Source organism: Microtus pennsylvanicus, chromosome 1 (assembly GCF_037038515.1).
Source record: "Microtus pennsylvanicus isolate mMicPen1 chromosome 1, mMicPen1.hap1, whole genome shotgun sequence".
NCBI classification, from domain to species: Eukaryota; Metazoa; Chordata; class Mammalia; order Rodentia; family Cricetidae; genus Microtus; species Microtus pennsylvanicus.
In genome coordinates this window covers 92,217,549-92,239,158 of record NC_134579.1, presented here as the reverse complement: position 1 = coordinate 92,239,158, position 21,610 = coordinate 92,217,549, and the positions used below count along the sequence as shown (strand labels likewise).

The 21,610-nt window shown below is 43.3% G+C and overlaps 1 protein-coding gene and 1 long non-coding RNA gene across 2 annotated transcripts in view; one reads left to right on the top strand and one right to left on the bottom strand.

Moving 5' to 3' along the window:
• Baiap2l1 (BAR/IMD domain containing adaptor protein 2 like 1) overlaps positions 1 to 21,610 on the bottom strand; it is a 98,201-nt gene that overhangs the window by 4,873 nt on the left and 71,718 nt on the right. The window contains exons 4-12 of the mRNA XM_075973424.1: positions 15,879 to 15,940; positions 15,709 to 15,780; positions 13,533 to 13,670; positions 12,521 to 12,673; positions 9,893 to 10,060; positions 8,905 to 9,052; positions 6,546 to 6,753; positions 5,993 to 6,070; positions 3,977 to 4,169 (exon numbers count right to left, since the gene is read on the bottom strand). Of these exons, the coding sequence (XP_075829539.1) occupies positions 3,977 to 4,169; positions 5,993 to 6,070; positions 6,546 to 6,753; positions 8,905 to 9,052; positions 9,893 to 10,060; positions 12,521 to 12,673; positions 13,533 to 13,670; positions 15,709 to 15,780; positions 15,879 to 15,940 (1,220 nt within the window). The remainder of the gene's footprint in view (positions 1 to 3,976; positions 4,170 to 5,992; positions 6,071 to 6,545; positions 6,754 to 8,904; positions 9,053 to 9,892; positions 10,061 to 12,520; positions 12,674 to 13,532; positions 13,671 to 15,708; positions 15,781 to 15,878; positions 15,941 to 21,610) is intronic.
• LOC142840243 (uncharacterized) overlaps positions 16,597 to 21,610 on the top strand; it is a 29,717-nt gene continuing 24,703 nt past the window's right edge. Inside the window, exon 1 of the long non-coding RNA XR_012908932.1 lies at positions 16,597 to 16,847. This is a non-coding gene — a long non-coding RNA (uncharacterized LOC142840243). The remainder of the gene's footprint in view (positions 16,848 to 21,610) is intronic.

Genomic DNA, 21,610 nt, shown 5'->3' with positions numbered 1-21,610 from the left:
CTAGGCCCTGGGAGCCACCACTAGCACTGTAAAACTGGCCTTGGTGGCACCAAGTTGTAACCTCAGCACTGTGGAGGTGGAGGCAAGAGGATTGGAAATTAAAGGTCATTCTTGGCTACACAACAAGTTTGAGGCTAGTGTGGACTCTATGACTCTGTTTTTAAAAAAATGAAAAAAAAGTTGTATATTCTATGTGTTATTCTTATGTGTTCATGCACATGTGTATGGTATCCTTTAATAAAGTGTTTTACTTATATTGAGTGAGGTAACCCAGACTCAGAAAGACAATTATCACATGTACTCACTCATAAGTAGCTTTTAGACATAAAGCAAAGAAAAATCAGCCTACAATTCACAATCCCAGAGACCTAGACAACAATGAGGACCCTAAGAGAGACATACATGGATCTAACTACATGGGAAGTAGAAAAAGACAAGATCTGAGTAAATTGGGAGCATGGGGACCATGGGAGAGGGTAGAGGGGGAGGGAGCAGAGAAAATAAAAAATAAATAAAGTGTTTACTTGGAAATCAAACAGATAAGTCCAGACTTAAGGCGGTTTGGCGTGATTGCTTTCAGTGGCATGAAAACTACAGTGAATTTGGGATACAGTTTTTTCCTGAACTGGTGATATGTGTTACAGCCCCTTCCCGTGAGATCCTGGAGTTACTGCTGAGACACAGCTTTAGGCACTCTGCAGTATGCTGGCTTGCTAAGCTAGATGTGCCATAAGTTAGGTGATGCAGAACATCACCACCACCGCAAAAAATCCAGGAACATCTCAACAGGGTATATTCAGGAAGCTTCTCCCAAACCCAAAATGGCCATTGCACTTGCTCCTTAGATACCCTCTTTGAAGCAGCACTACTCTGTTGCTGATGGCAGGGGTCCTTTTGCTTCCCCTAGCTGTGCTCCTAGGACTCCTGGTTTGAGTTGGTGGCAGTGTCAGTGGAAGATTGGCAGTTCTCTCTGTGGTATGCATAGGATCTTGGAATATTCAAGAAGTGTCTGTTCTTTCTGTGAGTGGCAAAAACAGTACAAACCCATCATCTAATCTCACCCTGTAACTGGGAAGCTCTTTGCATTTATGTAGGGGTTACTGTCCATCTCTGTTTTAAGAGAAGGCAAAGTAAACATCCTTAGTGGGATTTAGGCCTGGGTAGGGAGACTCTGAAGTATTTCCACCTTTGGATTTTGAAAGCCTAGTGCCTGTCCCTACCCCCTCCCGCAACCCAGGCTAACCATGCTGGAGATGGAACCCACAGCTTTATTCAGTCCATGTAAGCTCTCTAACAACCGAGCTACCTCCCCATTATTTTCTAGTGACTTGACTTTTACTAGCTGGTATTTTCCATTATCCTTTGGATCAGAAAGGCAATCCTGCACCCTATCAGGTCCTTGGTAAACAGCGGAGAAGTGGAATGTGCCTTATCAGTCAGAGCTCCCAGCTCCCTTCCCCTCCTTGTACTGATAAACAGAGCTAGAGACTTTACAGCTCTGTTTCTCAATCCACTGCAGACCTAGGAAGTGGCTGTCATTCTTCTGTCCTCCCCCTTTCCTCCATTTCCCACGGCCCTGTAACCCATTTCACCATTATATCTAGCCAGGCCAGCTCACAGCAGGGTCCAGGAGCAGCCGCTCAATTGGTTGCGGAGGAGAAATGTTGTGATCCCACTATGTGTGGGTGTCAGGTTGGGTGAGGAGGTGAACATAGCTATCATCAATCCTTGTATCTATATTTACTTAAATCTGTATCAAAAATAAATATAATTGAGTGTTAATCATATCCTGGAAATATACATATTTCCCTTAATATTTTTCTAGCTTTCAGAAAACCAAACCAAATTCATCCTTTTATATTTTTGAGTGGTGCTGGGAGATCCGCACTTGTGCACCATGTACTGCTGAACAAAAGTTACCTTGTAATTGGTGTTTGCTGTGGACGAACTGTGGAATTGCACCCCTTCTGAGAAATGGGGAGTATACACACATGCTCTACAGAAAGGATCCTACAACTGTAAAACCTAACAGGAAGACAAGCAGTAGATAGAAGAGGCGTGGACTCAGTTGTACCTGCTGCAAGAGGAACACTGGGGAAGGGTCAGTGAGGAAAACGTCGTGAACACAAGCGGGGCAGGCCCTGGTTCCACCTGGCTGTGCTGCAGCGGCGCACACACTTTCAGCTGCGCATCCTCCCGAGAGTCTAGCTCGGTTTCCTATTCTCTGCCACTCACTCCTCAGCCTCCATGGTGTTTTCAAAGAGACACCTGCTACTACCCCATCCCATTCACATCCCAGGGAGCCTCCTTAGCCAGTATGGATCAGTCTCGGCAACCATAGCCATGCCTTCACAAACACCCCCGACTCCCCAATCCTCCCACTCCAGTACTGTGACCTCAGTTAATCCCCAACCATTTGGTCATGCTTGAGGCCTCTCCTGTGATGATAGACTGTATGATGTCCTGAGTTTGCAGTCAGTAAGACTTCCAAAGATACATTTCTCAGAATGTATGCCATCAATAAGCTACACATGATTCTACACATGATCATACTTCTCATCTGAACTTGAGCAGCTGAGAAGCACAGTGACAATTTCCAATCACTGCCAGCAGCTTTAATGGGTGCATGGTATGGCTCACCTCCTGCTTTTCTGTGGTGTTCACGAGCTCACTCTGCACACTTAGTTTGTCAACCTGCTTGATACCTGGACCACCACAGCAGCTAATGATCATCCTCTTTCACCATTTTGTAAGCAACCAGAAACCTAGGTAGGACACATTGGCCAAGTCAGCGCCCGCCTTGCCTTCTCACTGGACACTGAGGATGTACAAGCTCTTAGCCTGGATACATCTGACTCTCAGCCATCCTTTCTCCATCTTTTCCTCTTCTGCCTCCACTGAAGAGGAACATCAGGAGGAAGTCCAGTCACCACCCACTAGCTCCATTCCCTGTGTATGTACATCACACACAATGTTTAAACTTTCTGTTCTCTACCTCACAAACATCTCCAGGAACTTCTGCACAGTGGTTCTTTCCTGTCACAGCTTAATGTCACTTCAGAGAGACCATAGCCACATATACTGTTCCATGATACCTGTTGTCCTGTAAGTACCCTGCATTTGGGACAGAAGAGCTGACTCTCAGATGCAGGAATGCATCTAGTAGGCTGCCTTTGCTTCTCAACAAGCTCTGGCTGAAGGTCTTGCCCCCTACAACCTAGACTCGCTGGAGCCCAGCTCTCTCCAGGCAGTTTGAAGGCCATCCCAGCACGCTGCTCTCAGTGGAATCCCTGGAGGCCTAGGCCCAGCTCCCCATTCTGAACGATTCTTCTTTTTCCGCCTTTCTCAGGGCTCTATCTTGTGATGCTGAACTAAACAAATTTAACCTGTCACATCCATCCAGGATGTCACGCTATCCATTAGTACCTCCCCCTATTTTCATTCTCAGCATGGCTTTTAACCTGTTTGGGTTTTTTATTTGCTTCCAAGCACTAGGATCTAAGTTCCAAAGGAGCAGGGCCCTCACCTGTTTGTCTAGAGCCCACACTGTGCCAGGTGCTCTGTAGACACTCCACTGCAGTTGCCAAGGGCAAAGAGGTGGCTAGGAGACCAAACCCTCCACGTTCCTTCTCAGGATCAGTTAAGGATTAAAGACAGTGTTTGCACATTGGCCAGCACAAAGTCCCTATTTTAAAGCTTAGCCACTCTCCTTTTCAGAAAACAACAGGAAAGGAACAAAATGCAGAGGAAGAGGATTGAAAATAAAAGACTAAGGCAAAAGCAAGGAGACATGAAAGTTCCAATAAGACCCAGCAAACAAACAGTTCAATTGTCCTGCACAAGATAAAGTAAAAAGGCAAGAAAGCAGGCTTAGACTTGGGGAGTTGGGGAGAGCATGTGTCTTTGAAGAAGAGAACCCCATGCTCTGATCCCCCATGAGCCATGAACGGAGCTAGGGTCTCTCGTCAGCACTCACAGGAGACGTGGGTGTGGCATCTGGTCTGGACACCGGGGCTTTGAAAGTAGAAGTAGTAGTTGTCTTGGGAGCATCTGCTCTCTTGTTTGAGGTGGCTCCCATGCTCAGGCACTCCAGGTAGTCAGGATCTGGGATGGTAACATTGCTCTTCTCAGTCAGGTCCACAGTACTGATGCTTCTCACTGGTGCAGAGCTTAAAGCCAAAGGTTAGGAAGCCAAGTTAGATGAGGTCATGCCACTTGCACCCCAAACATGTGACCCAAACATCCCATGGCCAAGACTATTAACCGTAGTAAGGATGTGTCAGGGCTGGAGAGATAGCTCAGCAGTTAAGAACACTGACTGTTCTTCCAGATGACTCCAGTTTGATCCCCAGCATCCTCATGGTGGATCACAACTATCTGTAACTCCAGTTCCAGGGATCTGGAACTTATTCTAGCCTCTTGAGGCACTGTACACACATATGATGCACAGACATACATGAAATCAAAACATCCATTCACATGGGAAAAAAGTGAAGAGGGAATTACAGCATCACACTATATACAAACGTAGTGGTTTATATGCAGTAAGTGTGCATGCTTATATACATTTGCTAGGTATTGAGACCCTGTCTCAAAAGATAACTCTTACTTACTTCCTAAAAGGATAGTTTTTCCTTCTTGGTACAATGGCATTTTTAGACTCTGCTAGAGGGGAACATATGGAGATGGTTTATGCGGAAAGGGCCTGAAGGATGCTGAGCATGGCATCTGAGGGTCCAGAGGCTGGAGAGTAGTATACACGAGGGAGTTATGGTAAAGTTCAGCGTGGACATGTTATTTCTGAGGGTCCATGGGCAGCCAGCTAGAAATAGCCACATTTCAGTATGGATGAGTTATGACTGAGTTTCAGTTTTGGTCCTGTACTCTTAGCTGTGTGTCCCTGAACCAGTTCTTTTTTTGTTTTTCGAGACAGAGTTTTTCCGTAGCTTTGGAGCCCGTCCTGGAACTAGCTCTTGTAGACCAGGCTGGCCTCGAACTCACAGAGATCTGGGATTAAAGGGAAGCATGTGCCATCACTGCCTGGCTTTGAGCCAGTTCTTAAAATTTTCCTGTGCCTCAGTTTCCTTAGTTTTAAAGTGGAGCCCTATCTCACAGGGTTGAGAGAATTCACTGTGGTAAGGAATTTAAAGCACTTGGGATTGTCTCTAAAAGATGGCTTTTTTCTTTTTTTTTTTTTAAGATTTTAAATGTATGTTTATCAGTTGTGAGCCACCTGACTGAAAACTGAACTTGTGTCCTCTATAACAGTAGAAGGCATTCTTAAACACTGAGCCATCTCTCCAGCTCCAAGATGCCTATTTTTAATTGTCACAACCTAGACTGAAAAATTGGGGTTTATCAGCATGGAGGTGATAAGGGAGGTCCATTGGTGTAGTTTCAAGTATAAAGGTAAATGAAACATGGCTAGTGAGTTGATCAGTGAGGATGGTGCCAAGCTGGATAACCTGAGTCTGAGCCCTAGAGCCCACATCCTGGAAGGAAAGAACTGACTCCTGCAGGTTGTCTTCTGACTTCTACACATGTGCTGTATGTAGCACCTGCTTCTCCCACAAAAATTAATAAATGAAATGTGGAAAAAAAGAAGCAGATGAAATAGCCCAGGGAACACAGGAGGACTGAGGATGGATTCCGAGAAGCACGAGTGCCTATGTGGTGAATGGAGAAAGGACCCACGGAGGAGAGACAGCACAGGTCAAGAACTCAAGGTAGAGCATTCATTGTACAGTGTCAGGGCTGCTGATGAGAAACAGCAGATGGGTGCTGTGGATGTAGCAATGCATCTGGTGGGGACAGGGAGGGCTGAGGAGCTGGTGGCTGGGCCTTGTCACAGCAGACAGCCAGGGAAGCTCATGGACCAGAGGAGAAGCAGTTGGCTCCTATTAAGTGTTGAAGGTTAATCCCAGCGTGGCTGCACATCTAGGTTGTAGCTCTAAGTTTCAGATTCTCAGAGAGCTGGGCCATAGTCCCCTACCTTGGTGTAGGCACAGACACTGCTTCCTTCACATTTTCTTCCAGCAACTTTGTATATGATGATGGGAACCAGCCCCTCCTAAAGGTAAAGAAAAAGACCCATCTGTGATACTTGAGGCAGGCACATAAGTAGTACTCACATTTAGGGACATCCTGATGACTGCTCGGGTAGGCTAGCCACTCACAAATGGGCTGAATGAAATGGAAGCTTTTACGGGTGTCACACACATACATACTGGAGGAAGAGAACAGATTCCTGGAAGTTGTCCTCCTACCTCTACACTGTATAGCACACACACATGTGCACACAAATAAATATAAAAATATGCCTTTTGTCAGCAGTGATATAATATGATTTGATAATCTATTCTTGCATCAAGTTCACCTATACATGCACAAACTAGGTTGTGATGTAATAACAGCAGCTGCCCAACCTATAAAGAAGAATAAAGGGTTCCTACACCCAAAGACAACTTGCAGTTTACAGGAACGACAGTGGTTCTCTGAGGTGAGGGCCATTTGAACCTGGTGCAGATAGGTTCGTGCTAACTTACGCTTTGGTGGTGTCGTGCTCTCCATAGAGCCAGCCGTCCTTCTCATCCGGGATGAGCAGTGTGATGACGTCCCCCTGGGAAAAGCTAAGTAAAGTCTTGTTATTGCCAGCAGTGTGAGGGAAGATGGTCTTCACTTTTTGCTTCTTCATCATGTTCAGTCCAGTTGCAACAGAAACCGATCTTTGTAAACTGGGATCTTCTGAAGTGTCTGTTGAAGTGAGCATGGGAATGATGATAATTCAGAGAATGTTAGCAGGCAAGTTTGAAGAGTAACCCCAGGAAACCATTTGTTTCTGTATTGTGCCCACACAATCCTTTTATGGAAACATAAATTCTGGCCTATTTCCAGGCCTTTCACATTGCCCATGAGGAGGAAACAGGTAGGCCCCAAGCCTGGAGGTCTTTGTAGAGGTCAGAGGAGCCCTGCAGCCCAGAACACTTGTAAGAAGAGAAGCCCAGCACAGCATGCGGCTTCACCTACACTATGGCAGCCAGGCCCACCTTTTCACTGGTGAATGCCCGCACTTCATGCTCTTTCAGTTTGGAACACAGGGGCAGCTGAGGCAACAGCTTAGACCCACTGCCTTTCTCTTTTGCTACAAGAAAAAGGAGTGAGTTGGAAATGCTGGTGTTCTGGCTTCTCACCTGAGCGCATACATGTGAGCTGCTGAGTTCCCTTGGTTGAGAACAGGTCAAGAATCTTAGTGCTATACCCCACTAGCCAGCCTCCAGAGGAAGGCTCTGTGACTGCTGATATTGACAGACAAGGGAACTGAGCCCAAAAGAGTTCCAAGACTGGTTCAGCTCACAACTGGCAAATGGCAGCTATAGCCACTGGGGGCAGCTGAGTCTATAAGCACCTATACTTGGGCACTATGCCACTACTGTCTCTAAACTTAAACATAAGCTGGTATGTACCACCCCAGAAAATAGGAAATTGGCATGGGGATTTTAAATACCTGCTTTATTATTGCATCTTTGTAACAATTACAACACAAATTTTGCTATTTCTTAACATGTCTCTAATTATCTCAGCACTAAATCTGCCAGGGATTTTCATTTGGCTTTTACCAAAAAGAACCAGTTATTTGAATGAATTATATACTTTAACTTTCCTCAAAAGCAAATAACTACAAGTTATTATTTTCCCTTGCTGAGCAATCCTGGTTGTCTTTATAGAAATCTTTGTTTCAATCTCTCATCCCCCCAACAACTGAAGACTACAATCTGTGGGTTCTCTCCAGGCGCAGCCTGACTGCCATCAGATTTGTACTGAGGGAGTTATCAGATATGCAACGTTGTGTGAAACTAAATTATTATAGTCTATCCTGTTTATTTTTAAATACAATACTTCGTAGACTGGAGAGATGACTCGTTGGTTAAGAACAAATACTGCACTTGCAGAGAATCTGAATTAAGTCCCTTGCACCCATGGCAAGCAGCTCAAAGTGCCTCTTACTCCAGTTCCAAGAGATCCTACCCCTCTTCTGGCCTCCATAGGCACTGTGCTCATGTGCATATATCCCCACACAGACACACATGATTTAAAAAAAAAGATCTTTAAAAAAAAAAACTTTTTGGGGCAGTAGAGATGGCTTAGTGGTTAAGAGCACGTCCAGAGGTACCTGGGTTCAACTCTCAGCACCCACATGGCAGCTCAGAACTGAGTAATTACAGTTCCAGGGCACCCGACAACCATAAAACACCTATATGTAAAAAAAATAAAAATTAAGAAAAAAAATTTCTAGGTTCTGTGTGATGAGAAGAGCGTATAAAGTAAAATGAAAGTTCTCATTAAAATAAAAACCTAAAACACTTCTCACCAGTATATTAACTCTGTAGACATCTGTCAGTAGATAGAATTAGTGTGATAAAAACACATCACTTATCAAATGTCTCATGGTCTCCCCTTCACACATGCTAGACAAATGTCCTACTGTGGAGGTCCATTCTCAGCTCCAGCTTATTTCTTTGAGTTGTAGGTTATTCAAAGCCATGGCTGTATGTATTCATTATACCTGTGTGTCTGCCTTTCCTTCACAGAACAGTTATCAAAAAAATTGACAAATTATTTTTAAAATGTAAAAAGGGAGCTAGAGAGATAGTTTAGAGGTTAAAAGTACTTCCTGCTTTGGCAGAGGACCTGGATTTAGTTCTAGCATCTGTACTCAGTGGCCTCACAATCACCCACAACTCCATCTCCAGGGGATCTAACACCCTTTCCTGGCCTCCAAGAGCATTAGCACACATGTGGCACACACTCCTATCCCACACATACACATAAATAAAAACAAATATTTCAAAATTAATTAGAAGAATTGAATAAGTTTCCATAAAAGAAATCAAGTAAATCTCTTACTTGCTGAGTTGCTTATCTTTTCTGAACTCTGTGCAGCTGTTGCAGGGTTATTGAACATATCAATCAAAGGGCTGGTATAGGCTTTGATTGGAGGAGCAGGGGGCATCTTTGGTGAATATTTAGAAAGAGTGCCATACTCTATCCCAATCTGTAGAAACAAATCTTTATTAGTCTAATATTAGGCCAATACAAATTTCTAGGATTGCTTTTTATCATATGGCAGAAACCCCCACTCTTAGTTGTGAATTATTTGAAAAGTATCACTAATTAAAAAAAATTATTTTAGAGTCTTATTATGTAGTCCTGGCTAGTCTGGAACTCGGTGTGTTCACCAGGCTGTACTCAAACTCATGGAGAGCTGCCTGTCTCTGCCTCCAAAGTGCTGGAATTACAAGTGTGAGCCACCACATCTAGATAGGCTCCCTTTTGAGCATTACTTGGCTACAGGCGTTTACATTCAAAACAATTTTTTGAAAGAATTTTGAATGTGTTATATTAATTTGTTAAACACATAGCTTCAATAACAATTGAGTATCATGTATGCCCTGACCCAGATTCCCAAGCAAAGTCTGCATTATTTTGAAGCAATTCTCAGACATATCATTTCTTTTCTTCTTCTTTTGGATAAAGGTCTCACTATGTAGTCTAGGCTGGCTTCAAACTTATGATCCTCCTGCTGCATTCTTCCAGGTGCTGAGTGGTCCCAGAGTTTTTTAGTCTATTCCCTCAGACGTCTATAATGCCTTCATTGGTAATAAATTTATAACGTTGAAATTCAGCAGCAATAACATTTCTAAAATATAACAGTGCTAAACAGTATAAAACATTTGCAGTCAATTCTAGTTCTAAAGGAAGAAGGGGAAGGTGAGGAAATGGGGTCTAGGAATAGGAAAGGAGGGCTCATGGTGTCTACCACCATAATCAGTCCCGGTCCCCTAGATCAATATGACTCATACTAATAAACATACAAAAGGGGACTGATTCCTACCATCTTGCTTCTCTCGATCATGGGTGAAGGCTGTGGTGTCCCGGACACTGGGGTGGAGATGGGCGTCTTGATCTCTTCTATCATGTTCATGATTTTCTCTGGTACTTTTGTGGCATCACAACAGGTTTCCTGCCACCGAGGCAGCTTGGAATTAAGTAATTCTGCAGACTATAAATCCAGAAGAAACAAATTAAAGACAAAGGTGCATTGTTTGAATTGCTGATAAAAAGCTGTCTCAAACAGCATCTCTACTGATGTATTAAGACTTGTATCCTGAGTGGAGGCTTGGAGTCTAATTCAGCAGGCAGTTTAAGCAACTATGAACACCTACTGTGTCTTGACTGCTGAGAAGGCAGGCTTAGGACCTAATGGGAACTTACCTGCTTTCTCAGCATGAATACAGAACTTCCAGTTAACACAGGACCATAAATGATTAAGAATCCTGTTTGGGCTAGGAGTAGCTCAGAGGCAGAATACATGCCTAGTATGCATGAGATGTGTGTGTGTGCTTATGTACATCTCAAAACCAAAACAATAAAACCATTCAAAAGCTAAAGGGAGGAGCTGAGCGACCAATATGAGAATCTTTCATTTTCCAGATAGCCCTGGAAAGGACAATCACCGTCTCCCCACCAATCCTTCTAAAATCAACACCTCTATTGTGATAAGAGGCGTAGGAGTGAAAGTGTCAGGCAAATGAATCAGACTCTGTTCCAGGAAGTCCACCTGTGGGGAAGAGTCTGTAGGTTCAGTGGTGGGGATGGGAGGGAGCAGGCAGGGATGTGTATGTCACTCTCTAACAGGCTCTGCACAGTAGCTGGGTGGCAGCACACAGACAGATAAATAAATGGGCAGAGCTAAAACACTGCAGCTCTGGAGGCTGAGGCTGAGGAGCTATTCCTGCTCCCATACACCAGGCTCTGCTCCTGCAACAGGACTCTCAGAGGTTCTCAAAACCTTTCTGTGAACTCCCTCTCCAGGGAGAAAGAAGTAGAGTTCCATCCCTGAAGCTATTTGCATGGCAACAACATTGTTCTCTTTTTAAACTCACACCAACCACTTCTGACCCTGACAAGCTGGGGAGTGGCATAATGAAGACCACTTGCTAGCACTGGCTAAGGGAAGGACTAGGACTATCTGCAACAAGGGGGAATCACAAAGCAGTTTTCAAATAGCTGAAGGAGCTTCTGGTATAAAAAGAAGCAGGATTGGTCTATGTTGTTCTACAAAATACTACTGGGACCCAAGGTTAAGACTAAGAAAGACCTTGTCAGTAACTAGAGCTTTCTGAAAACATCCCAGGTTACCAGACATAGTGGGGCATTGCCATAGGAGGGAAACTAAAGTTGCTTCTATCCCTCTGCAGCTGGGACCTTGTCATTCTACCACAGCAGGAATCCTTCATGATGGAAGTATGCATGCTTCTAAACCTACTTGGCATTGCTCTCACTCATGTAAATGCACCGTGAGCATCTACAGATGCATCGACACTAGGGCAGACACAAAAATGAGCACCGGAGACAGCACTTTTTTATTATAGCCATTTTAGATCTCAAGTATTTGGACTAGGAAGTTGCATATCCTTCAAGTTACAAAACTTTTACAGAATGTGACACATGCACACTCAGGGCATGAGGTAGGAGGGTCATCTGTCTATGTGTTACTTTCATTGGTCAATAAAGAAACTGCCTTGGTCTTTTGATAGGGCAGAAATTAGGTAGGCGGAGTAGACAGAACAGGATGCTGGGAAGAAGAGCAGAGTTAGACAGACGCCATGGCTCTCCTCTCCCAGACAGAAGCTAGTTAGACTCATGCCAGTAAGCCACAGTCAAGTGGCGATTCACATTAATGGAGATGGGTTAAACTGATATGTAAGAGTTAGCCAATAAGAGGCTAGAAATAATGGGCCAGGCAGTGTTTAAATGAATACAGTTTCGGGGTTAAGCTAGCCAGGCAGCGGGAAGTGGCCCGTGTTCCTTTTACTACAGCAGAACTTCTCATATTCTGGAACTCTTTCTTAAATCACTTGCTTATGAACAACAGTGAATGTTTGACTTCAATCATGCTCGCTAGGGATGCTTATTACATAGGCCCAAGAGAATTAAAGGAAAAAAAACTACGATCATCTAGAACCACCCAGAGATTGGACCCAGTGAAGACAGTGACATTCGAGATGCATAGCCTACCAAAAGTTGACTTTTTAAAAAAATGTGTCTTTTTATTGTTTTGGAGTCATAGCCCAGGCTGGCCTCAACTCACTCACTCTGTAGCTGAGGATGACCTTGAACTTCTGATCCTTCTGGCTACACTTCCTGGGAATTACAGGAAGTAATTATACCCAGCTTACACAGTGTGCTAGGAATCAAACCCAGTGCATGCTAGGCAAGCACTCTACCAACCGAGTTACAACTGGGGCCCCCAAATGTGTCATTTTTTTCTACAAGGGATTTTAAATATGGATAAATTATGAAATTAATGATAAGTATTTTTTGATTACTCACTCCACCTGTATTTCTGTGAAGGTCCATTGCTCTCTACTGTGCTTATCTGTAAGGAGAGGAATCTCGAGGGCTTCTGAGTATAAGATAAAGTTACTGCCACACTTAGTGCAGTCTGTTGCACACTCACCTGCCGGTGATAGTAGTGTATGTGATTGGCAAAGCTACAGTGCTTGTCCACCAGAAAGCAGAAGCGCCTTTTTTCCTCAAGCAGGGCTTCTTTGCAGCCATCTGCAATGAACTTCTGAATTTCACTCTGGCGAGAAGTAACAGTCTCCACATACTATGAGAGTAAACAATAGAAGCATGACAGAAGGCATCAGATTGCTGCACAGCATGACACTTATCATTTGCCATCTTTATACCCAGTTTACTTTGATTATGGAGTAAACACTAAATGCTGATAAACACGGGACAAAATACTTGTAACCTGGCCTGAGCAGATACTCATCGTTACTAAGATACTGACTCATGTGTAGAGAAAGGTTAATGAAGCTTTTACATTCCCCACTGAGCAGCTGGCATCATATAACTACTCTAGGAATGACTCTCTTCTACTGAAAGGTAATTTGGAACTAGAAAGTTTTAGTTTTGATCACAGTTCCAGGTTCCAACCACAGGGTTTAACCTAAGCCTCATTTTCCCATGGTCAAGCATGGTGGTACACACCTTTAATACTGGTACTTGAGAGGCAGAAACAACCAGACTTCTGTGAGTTCTAGGCCAGCCAGGCTACACAGTGAGACCCTATCTCAAACAAACAGGAGGGATAGTCATGTTAATCACAAAGGTCCCCTTCTTTTCCCTGAGTTAAGGGGAAATGCCAATAAGTTCTATGTGCTATTATGTTTATTCTGGAAAACTCTGCAATATTAAGTCAGATTACATATGCTTTGTTTTTCTTTTCTTCAACACAGGGTCTCATCATGTAGCACAGACTAGACGAGAACTTAAGTCCCCTCCAACTCAGCCTTTAGAGGGCTGGGATTACTGGCATGTGCCACCATGCTCAGCATGGAATGCTTATATTTCATCTTAGCAGTAGCACAGAGGGAATGATATGGTATGGTTGATTGAAGTAAGCCTCCCCTTAAACTGTACATACAATGACTGACAAAGGAAAATATCGCCGAAAAGCTCACCTCAGTTTCTTTGTTTTCATATTTCTGTGCATTTCGTCCTCCTTGACTTTTTCTTCTGATCTTCTTCAACTCCGCCTGAGATTTCTCCAAAGAATCTAATTTATTCTTGTGTTCTGCTTGATATCTTTTCAGAGTAGCCTGTAAGTCAAATGCTGTTTTACTGTGGCACCATGCAAGCTGCCGTGAGTCACTTCTGCTCACACTTCACCGTGCGTAGCTAACTGGCTTTGACATCTTCGCACCCATATGGCTTCATTCTGGCTGGGGCTTAAGAATGCCAGTCCACACCATCCTCACATCTACTCCCGAGGATCTGCACTCCACTTGCATTCTTAGGTGTTGTTAGTTCTAATGTTTCTGTTTATAAGCAGCTCTCTCTAAATATAAAAATGTCTTGTCTTCTTAATTCCCTCTTTTTTCAAAGGTTTTTAGACATTGGGTAGTCAGTGCTTTGATGAATACACAAACAATACTAAAGATCTGGGGATTTAACTCAGTGGCAGAGTGCTTACTTAGTGTATGTTAAGCCCTGGGTTCCATCTCCATCATACACGCACACATGTGCGCTCTCTCTCTCTCTCTCCCATACACACACACACACACACACACACACAGCTGTTATCTGATTTACAATTCAAGACCTACAGTGAACATGTGCTCAAGAGTGTTTGGGGTGCTGTATAAGCAGTGTTTAAGAGACTAGGTTACAGTTATAGCTTCTTTCCTTATTACCTGTGTGAGCTCAATACTTACATTTCTATAAAACCCATGCTTCTCATCAAATCTGTAAGATGATCATAACAATATCTAGATAAGCGTTTTGTTAGGAATACAAATTAGAAAATGAGCTGGGCATGCTGGTCCATGCCTATAACCTCTGCACTTGAGAGGTGGATAACGAGTTTGAGGTCATCATCAGCTACCAATATGACTATTCTGGGCTCCACAAGTCCCTGTGAAGGGCAGTGAGGGGGAGAAAAAAAGGTGGCTGGAGAGTTGATTCAGTGCTTAAGAACATTTTCTGCTCTTGCAGAGGACCAGAATTTGGTTCCCAGCATCCATGTTGGTTGGCCTACAATTTTAACTCCAACTGCAACCTGTGTGTATGTGCACTTACACTGTACTAACATAAGCACACAGTTTGGAGTTGGAGTTAAAGTTGTACTTACACATACACACACACACACACACACACGTCTTTTTTTTTTAATAGAATGTAAAAGTCACAACTTGAAGTCCACCTTAGCAAGTGTGTGTAACCCCATGGCCTGTGCGTACATAGCTACAAATCTTGTAAAGATTTCTGGAGAGGACGATTTGGAAGGGTAACATGGGAAGACCATACTAAAATATAAAGGGGCTGGGGGAATGACAAAAGAAAGTAAGTGTCCTAAGCAGAAAGAGAAGATGTCATACACCTTAGTCCTGGGAGTCAAAGGGCTGGTGAAGGGAGGCCTGCAAACTGCCTGGATGGATGGCTCTGTGACAGGCAAGAAGTCACAAAGCACAGGTGTTCTCCCAAGCACAATGATATCCAGGTGCTGCTTAGTGAAGGCACCAGCATGGTCTCTAAAAACTCCTTGTCCCTCACAGGAGTGAGTTTCTTCTTTAGTTTTTCCTGTGTTTTTGTTGTTGCTGATTCTGTGGTTTACTTATTTATTTTATATTTTGCCTGTATGCATATCTCTGCACCATGTGTGTAAGACCAGAAGAGAGCATCAAATCCCCTAGAAGTGGAGCTGCAGATGGTTGTGAGCTGCCCTGTGGGTGCTGGGAATTGAACCTGGGTCCTTTGGAAGAGTGGTCAGAGCTCTTTACTGCTGAGCTATCACTCTAGCCTGTTTCTGTGTTTTTGTTGTTGTTGTTTTAAGCTAGGGTCTCACAGTGCAGCTCAGGCTAACTTCAACATCATTATCCTTATGTGTTGGGAATATGGGCGTGTGCCGCCACACCCAGCACCTCTCTATTTTTGTAACACACATACCAAGCAATGGCAAAAGTGAGCCCACTTAGCCCAAAGAGAATGCTAGTTTTAGATATTCCAGTTGGTGTCAGCAGCAAACAAAACAGTGTGTGTGTGTGTGTGTGTGTGTCTGTGTCTCTGTGTGTGTGTGTGTGTGAAAGCTCTCCTAGGCTGAGTGCTCAGTCGGCCAGGGTGGGTGAAAACTGCACTCACATTCATATACTTTACGTCAAGCTCTGTCTTCTTCTCCAGCTCATGGATAATCTCCTTATGGAATTTTCTGAACTGTTGACAAAAATGAAAATTAAAAAATTCACATCATATTTGAGTTTTAAGCAAAATTTTTAAAAATATATTTTAAAATATAACAACTGTCCACGTACATTTTCATCAAGAGTCTCATTGAGTTTCTTGTGGGTGCTGGAAATCTCTATGAGTACATGGCCTGTGAACAAAACCAGACACATAAGGGGAATCCATGGCATGGTTTTACAAATAAATAAATAAATAGAAACAAAATAGTGGAAGCAAACGATACAAGGTTGCCCTTAGAGGATCCAAACAGTAAACTCCAAGATAAGTGTAGGGTGTGATGTCTCCCCAAGGACGGTTTAGAGGAGCCCTGTGAACTAACTTCCTACCTGGGTTAAGAGCACCTACTCTGTTTTTGGTTTCACACTGGTCTATTTTACTCACTCCCTCAGCCAAATCCTATAAAGATTTAACTTTTTAAAACAGATTTTCGATTTTGTTTATATTATTATGTAAATGTGTGCCACGTGTGTGTGCCCATGGACACCAGGCGAGGGTGTCAGATCTGGAGTTACAAGGTGGTCATGAGACCTGATAGCTGGGGCTAAGATTCCAACTCATGTTCTCTAAAAGGGCAGCGCTGGTATTCACTCTTACCCATGGAGCTGTCTCTCCAGCCCTGTGATTTAACTTCGAATTCTCTTACAAAGGATTAACTCGGTCAAAACAATAACTAATTATAGTAACGATGGGTTTATTTTTATCTAATCCTCAGAGTAATCTGATTATCTGCTCATCACGGAGAAAAAGCATCTTCTTTTTCTCATTTTAGTTCCTATATTTGTTCTGGAAAATATCAGCACAAGGGGAAACTGTAGCAGCCACAATGTTCCACTTTGGATCTCCTGGGAGGACAGAGTCTCTGCAACAGTGAAATGTTCCGGGGCAAAGGAGTGGTCAAGAACCTCTCTGCCAACCTACCTGCCTCAGGAACCACACTGGTCTGATGAATACCAGCAGGAAAACAGAGGGACTCATTTGGAATGACTGCCACTGCTTTATGAAACTACTACAGAATGTACTGGTGGATTGCTCTACAGGTCAGTAGCAAGATCCAAAGGAATTTTTACGGCAAGCTGAACAGCTGTGGATGGGAAAGGATGACACAGTAGGGCCTGATAGAATAAGGGAAGAGACCTCATGGCCTCAGCTGTCATTACTGTACAAATGACTCAACTCCACTTTCAGGAGCATTTGCAGACAGCTGCTTCTCAGATCTGCCAGGCCAGCCCAGCCCCTCCCTCATCTTCCATCTCAGAAATCCAGTCTCCTCCCAGACTTGGGTGTTCCATGTGTAAGAGTGAGCTCACTGTGTCTCCTAATCCACCTGTCCCCAGCCAGCCCGTCATGGTGGAAGACCTCTCACCCATGTGTCATGCCCATGATGAAGAGTCACTACTGTGCATTGGTGCCATCCACTGGGCCACCTTGAGGGAAGAACATGAATGAACCTTACTCACACTACGTTTTTAGGCCACAACTATGCTTGTCCTACCCTGAGGAGAATGAAGTCACAGACATACTTCCCAAGTGCACTCATCAGAAGTGGGAGGACTCTCCTTGGTCCCCACACAGATCCAGACGGCTCTGCGTCTCAGGAGAGTCTCCCTCCTTCACTCCATCCCTGACTCGTTTGTGCTCTTATTTCTCTGGAGTATGTTCTCTTCTGGGTCAACTTTACATGGTGCTTGGGATCTTTCTAAAAGGAAAGAAGGCAGCTTCCCTGCTCTCCCCATGGTGTTCCAGATAAACAGACTCAAGAGCTACACGCCAAAGGCCTCTATGAACAAGTGCAGTGTAACCTTGGGTAGGATGGGCACAGAGAACCACCTATAGAAATATAACCTGGAGAGGTCACGAGCCATCAGAATCCGGGAGACACACTATTCCCTAAGCTCTGTGAACCTAAAGTTCCAGCCAGACAATGTGCTGGATAAAGGAGACTTGTGGCAGAATCATGCGCAGTATTCAGGTTTGTTTTTTTTTTTAACCTACCATGTTCATTAACTTCCCACCCTGATGGTGCCATCTAAAATTCCCAAAAGTTAATATGAAGAAACAAAGAAGAGGGGCTGGAGAGATGGCCCAGGGGTTAAGAGCACTGACTGCTCTTCCAGAGGACCCAGGTTCAATTCCCAGCACCCACATGGCAGCTCACAACTGTCTGAAGATCCAGTTGCAGGGGATCTGACACCTTCACACCAATGCACATAAAATAAAGTTTAAAAAAAAAAAAGAAACAAAGAAGAGAAGCCTGCAAGCTGGCCAAGAATATAACCAACCACATTACTATGTCATTTCAGATACTGAAACATTCACAGTTACTTTTATATCTATTTTGAACCATAAACAATTCCTTGTTGGAGAGAAAAAAAAATACAAATAAGATCCAGTTCAATTATTTGAAAACTAAGCACTTAGTTCTTGGCAAGTTAGATCTTAAGGGGAAAAAAAAATCTAAAAATATTTTGGCTGAAACCATCAGAAGAATTCTGTTGGAAAGCAAAGAGGTCACATTTCTTTCTTACATGACCCTTCTTGAACTGTGTTTCTGCAGTCCCACTCAAATGTGGACCTCAGAGCAACATGTTGTGTGTTAAGCACAGCTCTGAACTCAGTGCTCTGCCTTGCTAACCCAGCCCAACACACATGGGTTCCCTCTGCCCAAACTCCTGTTTGGTTTCTGCCACTGCAGACAAGTTCAATGAAATGGGCCATTCATGGTGGTAGGACGGGAACTCCTGACCTTGTTATTTTTATCCCTCATGGTTTGTGGCATTCCAAAGTTGGTCTTCCAGTGGTAACCCTGGAGTCCTTGGTTTTAAGAATTGACTGAAACACACTTTAGCTATGATTGTGCAAGCTGCCAAAGCATACCTTGAAACAGAACACGAAACTACCTTTAGGTTCAATCCATAGATGTTTACTCTCCAATTGAGCAAGTATTACTTCAGGTTTGAAAATGTTCTGTTTCTGTGGTGCTTCGCTCCTCATCCTCTAACCTACTTTTTCATGAAGTATATTTGAGAAGGGAAAAGACTCAGAGAACATTGAGGGAGGAGCTGAGAAAGCACAACCCAGATTCAAACAGAGCAGAACAGCGCACATGCCCTGACAGGAAGCTGTGGCTGCATGCTGCACCAATCCGTTCCTTCTTTTCAGGTTCAGAGTCAATATTTCAGGAAGAAATTCGTATCATTACAGCCATGTGACTCAGTCTGAATAAATTAGATTCTTAACGGTGCAATAATAAGGAATTTATTATTAAAATTAAACATTTTTGCAGCACTGGAGATGGAACTGGGGTACTCACCCATGCTGGGCAAGTGCTGTACCACTGAGCCACAGCGCTGGCTCAAAGGAATTTAGGTAAAATATGTACACATTTCAAATTCACAAACTCAACTTAGATAATGCTCATAGCAATAATGGCAAATAGCAGTATTGTCCTAAGTTTTAGGAACTATGAAGAAATGTATCCAATATTTTGAACAAAGTTATGTAAGGATATTCATGTGGCCAGTAGGCAATGTGGCCTTGAAATGTTAAATAACAAAACTTAAAGAATGTTATTGGTATGAGATACTTTTTTGTTTGAAATACTTTTATTGATATTTTTTTCTGGGTAGTACTGCAGATGGAACCCACAGCCTGGCTTGTTGGGCAAGTACTCAGCTCCCATTGGGAAGTTAGTTATTTCTTTGACACAGGGTCTTGTTATATTTATATAGCCCAGAATATCCTCAAATTTGCAATCTTTCTACCTCTACCTTCCAAGTGTTGGGATTACAGACACGCACTACCACACCCAGCTGGTCTATTAATATGTTTCAGTGAGATAAGTCTTTACCAATTCACAGTAAGAATGTGGAGGAGCCAGATGGAGCCTGCCAAGGACAGAGGCAAAGAACACATGCTGAATTCAGGCAGACATTAAAAAAAAAAAAGAAAGAAAGAAAAGAAAAGAAAACCAAGCCCAAATCTTTCCATTTATATCTGGTCACAGATAATTACAACACATTTGTTATTTCTGGAGAGTACAGAGTAATGGCTGAGTCACACGCCACTTCCTACGTGTTACTACAAGTGGAATCAGATGATAAAACAGTCGTGTGGAAGCCAACCTACTACTGGCCTAAAGTCATACTGTGCAGACTGAATTGAAAATGACCAAAAATGTCACTGGGAAATGGATAGTTTTTCTGACATTTTTAAAGATAGCAAATGGAATGTGGAGAAATGCAATGAGAGCTAAAAAGAGGGTTTAGAAGGTACAGGTGTTTGCTGCCAAGCCTGGCAACAACTTCAAGCCCTGGGACCCAGTTGGTAGAGGGAAAAAAAGAACTCATGTAGGTTCTCTTCTGACCTCCACACACAAAATAAATAAACACAATAAAAATTTTTTTTTTTGGTTTTTTTCAAGACAGGGTTTCTCTGTGGCTTTGGAGCCTGTCCTGGAACTAGCTCTGTAGACCAGGTTGGAAATGTGTAGCCCAGGCTGGCCTCGAACTCGTGATCCTCCTGCCTCTGTCTCCTTCAGCAAATCCTACCGGCGTGCGCCACCACAACCAAAAGCAAAGCACACAGATGTTATGCTAAGGAGACAGGTATGTGAGCTGGGAATCCAAATCACCCATACTTAACCACAAACACGTGAGCAAATTGGAGACGCTCCACTGCCTCTAAGAAGGGCTCTCAGGCCCTGGAGGCAGGCAAGTGTGGTGCTGTGCTAGACAACTAGCAACACGAAGCTGTGCTGGTCGGCTCCGGCCTTTAATCCCAGCACCTGTTGGCAGAGGCAATGCAAGCTTATCTCTGAGTTCAAGGTCACCCTGGTCTACAAAGTGAGTTCCAGGACAGTCAGGGCTACAAAGAGAGACCCTGTCCTGGAAAAAAACAACAAAAAAAACCCAAACCAAACCAAAACAACAAAACTCAGCCAACTAACCATACGAACAACAACAACAAAACCCCACAAATAACAACATGTGTGTGAAACAGAGCTTAAATGGGTCTCATTCTTGGCTTAACTAACTGAAGAGCTACAGTTCTAATTAATGTCTTGTAGTCATCATATAATTATTCTTCCAGTGTTCCCCCCAAATAAACAAATAAATGATGAGGTATATGTCACAAGAGTCAGCTTGGTCAAACGTGTGATATCCTAATCTGAGCCTCAAACAGTGAAGGATGTTAACGATGGTAATAAACTATAAATCCCCCCCACCCCCGAAAAAGTACAGGAATCTGTGAGTCCACGCCAACAGATAATACAGGGGACAACAATGCTCCTGTCAAAAGTAAAATGTCAAGCACCAATCCGTGAAGAGAGGCTACTGGACTTGGGAAATCACCATTTTGCCACCATCATAGTAAAGACTGGCTAGAGCAAAAACCATTAACACATGCAAAACTTAGGATGAGGAAGACGATATTGCATAGCCTGGAAGTTTTCCTCTAAGATTGCTTGCTAAGAGAAATATTTTTAAAAATCCAATAATGAACTTCAAGTCAGACAGTACCTTTATATCAGAAGTGAGAGGAAAATGATCAGTGTGCTCACATTTGATACACACCAGATGCAAAATGGCTTAGATAGTATTCTAGCAAGAATAAAGATCTGACATCTCAGAGTCTTGACTACCATCAATCTCCAGTTAGCATTTATAAGAGGTTTACACTACCATACTTTAACTGAATGAAACTCACCTATTTAGATTTTATTTTTTTTAAATATTATTTATTATGTATACAATATTCTGTCTCTGTGTGTGTGTGTGTGTGTGTGTGTGTATGTCTGCCG